General features: G+C 39.9%; 1 protein-coding gene across 1 annotated transcript in view; it reads right to left on the bottom strand.

Moving 5' to 3' along the window:
- snd1 (staphylococcal nuclease and tudor domain containing 1) overlaps positions 1-11,393 on the bottom strand; it is a 171,046-nt gene that overhangs the window by 36,644 nt on the left and 123,009 nt on the right. Inside the window, exon 18 of the mRNA XM_034863048.1 lies at positions 2,891-3,032. Within this exon, the coding sequence (XP_034718939.1) occupies positions 2,891-3,032 (142 nt within the window). The remainder of the gene's footprint in view (positions 1-2,890; positions 3,033-11,393) is intronic.

Genomic DNA, 11,393 nt, shown 5'->3' on the forward strand with positions numbered 1-11,393 from the left:
GGGGGGTGGTGGAACATGTAATGATATTTCTAAGCACTCAGCTTGTATGATTTTACAAGCCCTAACACTTTGATGTGCTCTTCAAGGGGTTGGTATGACTTAATGTAGCTTTGAGGAAGCGTCAGCGAAAATGAAAGAGAGCAAGGGAGAAAAAAAGAGATGAGGAAGGCGGGGAGGGGCAAACAACGTGATATATAGGGAGATGAGGAGAAGGAAGCTGGGGTGAGGGCTGGTCAGGTTGGGCCTCCTGCTGAGAATAACACTTTTGATTTTTTTTTTTAACTAAAGCCTCTTGGTGGAAGAACACGGGCTAATTAAAGGGAAAATAAATAAAAATGCCCCAGCATTGCTGGATCATCTAAAATCATGCCTTTATATGAGAAAATATTAAATGTATCCCAGCTATCCTGTCAAAATTCTCTGAGAACAGCAGTAAAAAAAAAATGGTTTGTGCAAAATTTCTTTGAATGCAACATTTATGTAACATCTGAGAAAAAGTTGTAAATAATTTGCATCTTGTGGTTTCCCTAGGTTCCTTATAGATATAAAGAATATATGAGAAATATGCTTAAGAATCAATAAAAACACTTTGGTTTGCTCTTTCAGGTGTACTTTAGTCACCGAATGTCACCTTATAGCCCCTAAACTCCAAATCCCTTAGATATTAGGAAAAAAATACTTTTTTTTTCTTTTTACTTCCGACAAGTGATGCTGAAGTCTTTAGGTTGCCATGTTCTGTCCATCTGTACTTCAGTCCCGTCATGGTGGCACATTTTGTTTAGTGATAAAACCTTGCATATAATCTCAACATCTCTCCTGACTTGCAGGGGAGAGCAGCTGAAGTAGCCAGAGGAGGTAAGAAGGCTTTAGATTTAAATCTGCAACTCATGCCACGCTAGATTAAAAACATGCTTGGCACACTTAACAACTGGATAAAGAAAAGTTAGGTGGGGCATTCAAAATGGCAAATGGTGTGAGTGATGATTAGGCTGAGATTGGCAGTAAATGGAGGCAAATTAATTAATTACGACAGTTAAGTAAACTACGAAGTCAATGCCATGGCTTTTGATAGTCAACTACCAGTGAAGTCTGATGTAGGGGGGGGGGGGGGGGGGGCTTTGAGAGGAATACCTCCACATCTTGTACTGCTCCTACACACAAACTGGCAGAGGATGAAGGGATAGGACACTGGCATGAAGGCTTTAGATCTGTTCCAGCTAGTTTGTGAATCAGGTTTTGATGTAATTGTGACAATGATTAAGTCACAAAACCAAAGGTGTCAAGGACAGTCTTCAAATCCTAACACTTTCAAAGATCATAATGATGATTTAGAAAGGGTCAGGACTTGTGCTTTTTGGTTAGTCCACGTTTTTCTAATATTACTCTGTATTACCTCTGAAATGAGAACTCCATTCGCTCATTATGTGGACCTTAAAGTGAGATTTGGGGTGTTATTTTGTGTCTCTGGTGCTTCCACGTGCATACAAACTTGGAAAAAAACACATCCATGCTGTTTTGAGTCAGATACCGGTTTCTGAATGTCCTCTGCTTTCAGTCTCCGGGTGAGCTGTTCAAAATCTGCACGGCTTTCTACGTAACTAGCCGACACAAAGTGGCTAACCGTAGCATGCTAGCGCTAGCATTCTCTAGACAAAACACTGCTACAACACACACTAGTTAACCATAACATACGAAAGAACTACTCACATGTCCCTGTTCTGTAGGAATTTCACATGTGTGCCCTTGTTTAGAAGAAGTCTCCCAGCTAATCCTGCCTTGTACTGAACAAAGTTGGAGGAAGATTTATCTAGCTTATGTGAGCCTGACCTAGCTACTGCGCATGTGCAACTCCCAACAAAGATAGTAAAGTAGTGAGATGTCTCACTCTGTAGCTAAAATAGAGACCTAAACACAGAGGGTGGAAACAGGATCTAAAGCAAAGTGCATTACCAGAAAAAGATGGTGTTTTTTGAAAATTAAACCATGTAAACATATTCTGGTCCATCTTAAAATACAATTATGAACCTGAAAATGAATGAACTTTAAAATACTGAGTGGTGGCAATAATAGCAAAGCGTTGCTTAGTGAATTGCAGCCAAAGAGTGAGCTCCGTCTGCCCTTAGTTACTGTTGCTACCTTGGAAAACTTACTGATAAACTGCTGGGTGTATCCACTTTTAATTAAACACAGATGCATATGTACAGCATACGTATACACACACACCTTCATTTTGATTGCACTGGATGGCTCTTTAAGTATTCTAGCTCAAAGACGGCCCGTTACCCAGAACAAAACAGAATGAAGGGAGGTATTATGTATCACACTCAGAGAGAGAGAGAGAGAGAGAGACAGAGAGAGAGAGAGAGAGACAGAGAAAGAAATATATTGTCAGAGGGAGTAGCCATGCGAGAATACTAGGGATTGTTAGTTTTCCCATCTCCTTACTTTTCTCTCCTTACCTCCCCATGTCACTGGTGACAAGAGGGGATGGCGTGATTTATTCCTGTCATTCAGTAGTAATAACAAGTAGGACGTCCTTTGTTTTGTCTCTGCTGGTGGGAGGATACTGCAGCAATGGATGAGGGGAATGTCAGAGTGGTAGAGATAATTGTCATTCATAAAGTCAGTGTGGTGTTAAAAGGAAATATAAAGTGAGAGAGCCTTGCTCGCACCTCTGTGTGGAAGGATGTTGATGGTAGTATTTTGTGTAGGATTCCATAGGATGACGAATTAGTCATTGTAGAATGGAGTGATACAACATGTTTACCGAAGAATTTCAATATTTGTTTAACCATGTGATCTGTGTCGAAATCTGTCCATCTGAGTCAGTCATTCACGCTTTCATACGCTTTCATGCGAACCCCCCACCCCCCCACAAATCCAAACGTACCTGTCTCTACGTCCTGGGTGTAGAAGTGCAGGGTGTCGCAGATTTCAGTGACGTATACTGCTCTGTAGTTGGCCACTCGTTCTTTCTCTTCCGTTACATGCACAACCTCCTCGACTGGTTTCTCCTCATAATTGGCCCAGATCTACATGGGGGAAACAGGAGACATATACAGGTCATTGACTGCAACAAATACCAGACGTCTGCAATACAAACCTGATGCTTAAGTACTTAAGATTATTCTATAATTTGAGAGAAAAACATACACATAAAGACAATAGATTGTGTAACAGAACATGATAGACTAATGTTGAGAAGATGGGAAATGTCCTTGATATGTCCAGGGACTAAATCTTTTTCCACCCACTTAGACATAAGTGATTCACACACTAGCCAGTAATGACCGATTTGCTGGCTGATATCATGGTCTCTTTTTATATTCTGTTGAGAGAACCACAACAATAAAAGAGGCCATAATATCATGCTGACATAGCATGCATGATAACATTTTTTTTATTCATTTTATTGGCCAAATTTCCATAACCCATTATGCTGACAACATACGGTACAACTTTTTTTCTGCCATAGCATTCTGAACACCATGACGTTACAAAGATATTTCAATTCAGAGGAAAAGTAAAAGTTCTAACGCGACAGTCTTATCTACAGATTATGAGTAATAATAGAAATGTAATATACCATTCCAATGATTTTACATTATGCGCTGATGGTTTGGACAGATTGGCTGTTGCAAACAACTATGCAAATGATTAGAACCTGAATAATTCTCATGGTAAAAGGAAGCAAAATGATATCAGATTACATTCAAGACAATTGGACGCTAAAATACAGCAGAAACTGTAGCGGTAGAAGGATTGTTGCAAGTAGAGCTAAACCAATTGATTAAAAGATTAGGTGATTAACAAATGTAACTCGCTATGACTATTATGGTAAACGAATAATTGTTTCAGTTATATTTCAACATTTGCTGGTTCAACCTTATCAAATATGAAAAAATATAATGCCGTTATTTTCAATAAACTCAATATCTTTAGGTTTTGGATCATTGGTTGGACGAAACAAGCAATATGTTTTAAACTATTGTAATGTCATATGGTGTAACACTTTTCCCAGTCACTTGAAAAAACTACAGACTTCATAGAAAAAAAACAAGTCCATTAACGTGGTCTGAGCCCAAGACCCCCACTTGCCTTTTGTTTCGTCGCCTTGGTTTGCCAAGGCTTGCCAAATATAACATCTTTCATAACGCCTGCATGATAGTGCTGGTAATTCATAGGTTAAACTACCAATTGTGTGAGCTTGTTCCAATTTGTCTTTTGGAAGGCAAAGAATGTAGAGCAATCTAGTGGGAATCTATAGTCCATCAACATTTTTGTTTTTGTATTCAGAGAAAAATGTAAACATAACATTCACAAACATTTACAAACAAAACTATGTCAACTATTGTTGACTTCAAGGCACCTAACTGTAACCCTAACACTAACTATTGCCTAATACTAGTGCAGCACAATGGGGGGCTTAAAACACCAAACACCATTTGGTTAGCCTGGTGTAACAATGCTTGTATGACCTCAACCCCGTTATACACAACCAACGTACAGACATTTCTTTTATAAGAGCCTGGGCTATGAGGATATGCATGCTTTTATAAATTCTAATGACCCGAGAGATGAAAGAAAAGACTAAACAGAAATTAAACCTTGTTCTCCCAAGTGTTGACAACGAGGGGGAGTTTTTTTTTTTTTTTTCAACATACACTTTTATCCCAGGTTGTGTCTTTTTAGAAAGCTCTAGCTGTTGGCTAAAATACTACAGCTATGACAAAGTTTGCAAAGCAAAGAAGACATACTTAAGTTGATTTTTGTATTCATAATTATTTATTTATGTTACAAAGAAAGTAATTCCACGATGGATTCCAAAAGCTTCTGGATGGCCTACAATTGTCAGAGCACCTTGTTGATACAAAAACAACTAAGTCTTTATACTGTATTGATCTGGAGATATCAAATAAGACAAAGTATGTGTAGTCCTCTTGTGGGCAACAGCGTTGACCTTAGAGGGTTAAGGGTTTAGGTTGGCGGTGTGTCCGTGATAACACCACAAGGGTTGGGATATAATATAGTCAATCAGGTTCCTCATAAGTAAAATAATTTTCGTCTGTGTGCATATGTGTAGTTGTACGCAAGAAACATCCTTTCTACTGCATGCTGCACCAAGATTACTTCTCTTTCGGCTCCCCGAAAGAAACAGAGCAGGAGGCTCATAAGGGTGAAATGCTTTGCTTTGGGACACATATCAAACTGCGTGGATGTCAGAACACGTGTGTGTGTGTGTGTGTGTGTGTGTTACAAAGAGCAAGGGATGCAGCAGAAAGAGTCAGTTTTCAAGACTAAACACTGAGTTCGTATACAGCTTTGATACAGTAATTGTATAAAGCACGTGCACAAACACAAGATGGTCAGGATGAAAGCGAGCTAATCAACTCCCTGCAGATCAAACGCTGGAGAAGGGGAGTGAAGGAGATGTACAGGAGCAGACAGGGAGTAAAGATGGGCAAGGAAGTCAAAAAGTGCAACCAAGCTTCCCACTGCTCCAACTTCTCCTGCAGAAGCAGCAGCAGCAGCAGCACAGCTTGTTACCGCTCATGTCTGCGGGCCATTGGGGAAGTGTTTACTTTTAAAGGTTATAGAAAGAGAGGGAAAGGAGGCAGACAGCGCAGTGATATTAGCCAATTAGGTTCTGGCTAATTATTTAACTGCATGGTACAATCAAGCTAATTAGACTAGCTAGTTTTAATGTTGACAAGTTTTTTGTACTCTGCCTTAGCTCATCTGCAAAGCGATGCTAGTCTAGTCTAAAAGACTTTGTTATTCACACCCAAGGCTTTTTTTATATGCTGGCTCTTTTGCATGCTAAGATTATCCTTTTACCTTATTGATGTAGAGTGGCAAGAGTCTTACAGGAGTGAACAGTGTGTGTGTGTGTGTGTGTGTGTGTGTGTGTGTGTGTGTGTGCGTGTTTCTTTGTGCAAGCGACTAGATTTGGAGGAAAAAACAACAAACAATAATAGGCATTACCATTGAAGAAAGGTTGTTACACATAAAAACAAGTGACAGAAGAACCGAGTGCTGCTGTCCTGCTGCCCTGTTTACCTCCTAACAAAAAACAGGGTCTTCTCCTTCCCACAAAAGCTCAAAAGAGCAGAAGCAGTGAAGGGGGAAAAAGGGAAGGGAGGAGGAAAAAAAAGCAGGTAGAAATGCTTGGGATTGAGAGCGAGCAAGGTGAATGAAGACCAAAAACACAGCCACGCTCCGTAAACCCAAAGATTGTACGGCCATAGACAGGCATGTGCATTATGAGAACACTAATATGCCGCCATATGCACACACTATATGCACAGTCACAAAAGCTGGAATATAAACATGCTTCCCACATTGCAATTGAGCTGACATGGCTTGGCTTTTAATCAAATCTGTAGCACCAATTAGGGAAGACAAAGATTAGAGTGTCACCTTTCATTAGACTGGTGGCCATCACTGCAACACCTTTAGCGTGGTAGCAGGAGGGTGGGATTATGGATTGGAATGAGCAGCCACAAGGCTTCCTGTTGAACTGTGGCTTTGTGTTGAGTGTTGCTGTCACAGTAACCGATAGAAAAACCCATTTGCTAGAAGGTATTCTATAAAGCACGACATGTGCCAAAGAGACAACTAGACCGCTTAATTGGAATTTAGAGGTTGCACAACTACATACAAAGTGAATAAGACAAAACAAACTGCTGTCACTCCTGACATTGCATCCGGGTATATCAGGTTTCCACTTTAAATGACACCCTGCTTCTGCTTCTACTCTCTTTATAGCTGTATGTTTGAATTGGGGCTAACGCGGTGTCTATAGAGGAGGCATAATGTGAGTGGCACGTTAGTAGAGCAGCGGCTTTAGTCCACCGTCTGCTCTAGGTAGTGTTTTGACGCATAGCGCAAGTGAAACGTGAGCCCTTATGGTGCCAGGATTTATCAAAATACAAGCCTAAAAAATGTATTGTAAAAGAATGAAACGGCTTCTGTATAGGCACGCCAAACAAGTCACAAATTGAGCTGAAAATGTTTCTGGGAAAAAAATATTTGAATTAGTTGTAGCTCTGGTGAGTATTTACAACATCAAATGGCAATTGCTGAGCAGAAGCTATCAGTCACACAAACACATTTCACAAAAACTGCACGTTAAAATAAGTTAAACTATTTTCTTTAACATCAACATAGCCTTCATCTCTTTTTAATGCGCATATAAATGCACGGACACGTGAGCGAGCGAGCACACACACACACTGTGCCCATGGGCTGGTGACCTTCCGTGAGCAGCCAACCATCCCGTTTGTTCCACTTGAATGCAGGTATGTGACTGCTGCTTCTGCTGCTGCTCTGCAACTGCAGCCAGACGCTAGAGCCACCAAGCTGCTAGAGACAATGAGAGGGGGAGAGAGAGAGAGAGACAGAGAGAGAGAGAGAGAGAGAGAGAGAGAGAGAGAAGAGAGCAACAGAAAGATGGAAAGATGGAAAGATGGAAAAAGCAGCAGGCCATTTAATAAAGGGTGAAAGGACAACAAGTCCTAAAAATGGAGGCCAAGCTGAGAGAAATGGCAGGTTCGGTTGACCTTCACAATCCCTGAATGACAAAACACACGTACACCCAAGTGGGGTATTGTGATGATGGAGCTATGTTGCTCTATTGTTGCACATGGTGACAATCAAAGTCACATGAAAGAATTGTTCAAGCATGTGTGGTAAGGATTAAGCCTGTTCCCATTTCCATTTTACAAATCTGCTTTCTTCTCTACCTTTCATTTTCTTCCACTGCTATTTCCTGGCTTCCTTTTTCTTGCTACACCTCGGTAATCCTACTGTTTTTTTTATCTGGGTCTTCTTTTTTCAACAACACTACAGTAAAAAATGATTAGTTCACAATTGAAAAATAATTTCTGTTTATAGAATTTAAGACTTTCTAAGACACCAGCCACTGTAACTTCCAATAGCCAAATTGGTCTCCTATACAAGTAAAACCTGGATGTGCAATGCCTAGCGTCATGAAGGACAAATACCTGGTTATAGCAATTCCCTGTTGGTGAGTCTTACTTTCCCAGACTGGATCACCAGAACTTTACCAATTTAAATAAAGGGGTAGCTATTTGACAAATGCAGCTGTATTTTGGAGTTAGGTCAGCTGCTGATTAGCTTAGTGCTGTTTCGTCTGAATATTTCTAATTTGATGAAGAGCGTAGCAGCCTAGAAAGACTAAGCAACTGTGCTACATTTGTACAGTGGATTCACACATACAAGCACAGGTGGGTGAATACACAAACAGATGGATGACTGAACACACACAGTGCCAGAACAAGGGGGTGAGGGCTGGTTTGAACACTGATTTATGGTGGCAGTGTGTCAATTCAAGTAGTGTGTGTGTGTGTATGGTCTATGGATACACAAATTACCACTGCTCTCAAAAGTACACACTATGCACTTTCTTATAAAGCAAGTGTCCACATTTATATGATAAAAAGACACGAATGGTTTTGTACTTTTGTAGAATATTTAACAACTGACTAACTGACCGACTCATATCGCCAGTTGTTTTGAACTGAATCTTTAAAAGTTTTCTACATTATGAGAAAAATATAATCACTCTCCCATAAAATTAGGAATATGTTACACCCCTTTTGTGATTAATCTGACACACACAGAAGAGAGCGCTCCTCAAAAAGAACGTTATGAGCACTACACTAAATACAGCCCAACAGTTCCTCATTAACCTGTCTTCCCTTCACCACTGCACTCGCATATATATAGAACTTGACAGCTGCAGTATGCATGTGTCGCTGCCCACAGATTCAACCACACGTCAGTGGATAAGGTTGGTCAGCCCTAGTTACCCGTGACAAACTTGCGTAGTTCTGAAACAACGTAGCTGTCGCAAAGTAGCAGAGGTATAGAGTAATATGAGCGAGATAATACAGGGTGGTGTTCTCCCTTCTTACATAGTTTCATTGTTAATTCATAACCTAATCACACTTGGAGAACAAGTGAAATCAATAGGCGCATGTTAGTCATAAGAGTGCACTTTGTAAATCAATTTAGCCCCCATTTTATCCCTGATGAATCCTTTTAGAGACAATGGTTAATTAATTCCATCGAGGGCATGGTTTTCTCTTTCCGTCTCTCCGTGTTCACTTGTAGCCTTTTTCGTTGGAAGCTTACTTAAAAAAGGCGTAATAATACACATAAGAAAAGAAAGGACAATACTTACCTATGATAAATTGTTTTCTGTTTACATGCTAGCTGTGTTTACTCATACAACAATACAAGAGATGATATCAAAGGGAAGTCTGTAAAGGCTGCATTTTTAAATGAAAAGTTAAACATTGCCTGAACTTTATTTTTCTGTAAATCCCATCCCTAAATCTAATCTATTTATTAATTTATTATAGTTTAATGTTTAGGGGGTCCCTTCCATGATATTATGTAGAAACCTTGTCCCTGTCATTAGCTCTAGGAAAGAATTTGATTGGCATACAAAGTGAGAAAGCGCTCATTAAAAATCTGCATTGGAGTCACGACGATGGTGGGACTGAGTTGGTGTGGCAGAAAGGTGGACGACCCTGGATTTCCTGTTGTTTGATGATGTTGTCAGTATTGACTTAGCCATTGAAGGCGGAGAATGATCAACAAGATTGACAATTGCTTCACTGAGCAGCTACGTTTACGCTGCCTTCTCTTAAAGTCCTAGGAACTACATAAAATTAGGATTTTTCAAGTGTATCTACGGTGTATAGAGTATGAGTATACACATTAGGCACGTTTCAACATATGGCTTTAAAACAATATCTAACTTTTAAAAAATTACCATACTAAGGGTGCATGGGTGCATTAAGCAGCTTATTTATTTGAGCCTTTTATTATTAATGATTAATATTTATGATGCTCTTGATTAATGGCTGATAAATGATTGTATTACTAAATAAAAGGTAGGGCTATTTTTGCTTACAAAATAGGATTTTATGGGGTGCAGTCTGCGAGAAATCCCCTTTACGAAATAAAAAAAGCATAGGAATATTCAATCATTTCAATAAACAAAATCAAAATGGTGAAAAGAAGACATTTCATCCTCTTCGCTGATAAGTGCAAGTGTTCCTTTTCAAACCACTATGACTCACTGCCAATAACAGTGATGAGAGGTTGGTGTCGGCTAAGTTCTCAGAGCCGTTAAAAGTACACTGCTCTACTAACTGAAGGCAAACCGGGGTCCCCCCACTTTGATTTATGGACGCTTTGGAGTTCACTTGAGGTACAGTGTTCACAATATATGTGACACAAGAGACCTTTTGACTTTATTGAGCTTGATTGGACAGTGGGTTGAGTGACAGATGTCAGGATGGACCAATCACTCTTGTAAAGAGAAAATACATTAACCCAAGCCAATTGCCTGGCTTGAAGAGGCCCGCCTCCAAGGTTAAGAGGGGTTGTCGGTACATTAACCCTGATCGCTAAGCTTGTCGTGGTGGTATAAGTATGAGGGGCAGCCACGGCAGAGGGAGGAGGGAACTTTGTCGGTATGCAAGCTTCTTTATCGTTCCTTCCCTGCTCTCCTCATATTCAGACATAATGCATGGCAGCCTTGCATCATAAAACAAAGACTGTGTTAGTACACACAAACACACGAATGTGCACAGAGGCATAGTTGTGGCCTTGGGAATGATCCAGGTTGAGCTATGATGTGGTTGCAACATCGTTCCTGCCACAGTGGGCTAATACAGTGCGACTGCTTATGGGCCTGCAAGGCCACACACGTGGACACAGTCAAATAAAATGTCGGCTCCACACAGGGCTATTTGACAAGCTGTAAAATCTGATATCACACATAACCAGTATATCATGTTTGGGTAGGCAATTGGTTCAACACATAGGGCATGCAAAGAATTCCAAAGGTGGTTGTTTTTTGCCTTCTTTTCAAACAACCAATAATCTGTATAAACATGCCAATATTAAAACAGTTTTTAGCGATCAATTTTAATGAAGTGGCAAGAAAAACTAGTAATTATACACAAAAAAAACATCAGCACAGGCAAAAGTGCCATGTGTGAGGACTTCAGACAGCAGCTCAAGCCAAGTTTCAACAGTTATTAATCAAATCTGTTTGCCAATGGACAGGTCAAAACAAAGGTTTTATGGTTTATTGGTTTATTGGTTTGCGGCCAGTTAAGATTCCAGAGACATTCTGAAAAATCTGAAGGTGAAAGTGATGGTATGATTCTGTAATTCTTTAAAACAAAAATCAATTGATTTTCAAGTTTATGTTGTAATTCCAATAGACAATTCAGTTTACAGTGAACTCAGACAAAATAGTATTTGAGCCATGTATATATATATATATATATATATACACTCACCGGCCACTTTATTAGGTACCCCATGCTAGTAACGGGTTGGACCCC

Source organism: Etheostoma cragini, chromosome 23, assembly GCF_013103735.1.
Source record: "Etheostoma cragini isolate CJK2018 chromosome 23, CSU_Ecrag_1.0, whole genome shotgun sequence".
Lineage (NCBI taxonomy): Eukaryota > Metazoa > Chordata > Actinopteri > Perciformes > Percidae > Etheostoma > Etheostoma cragini.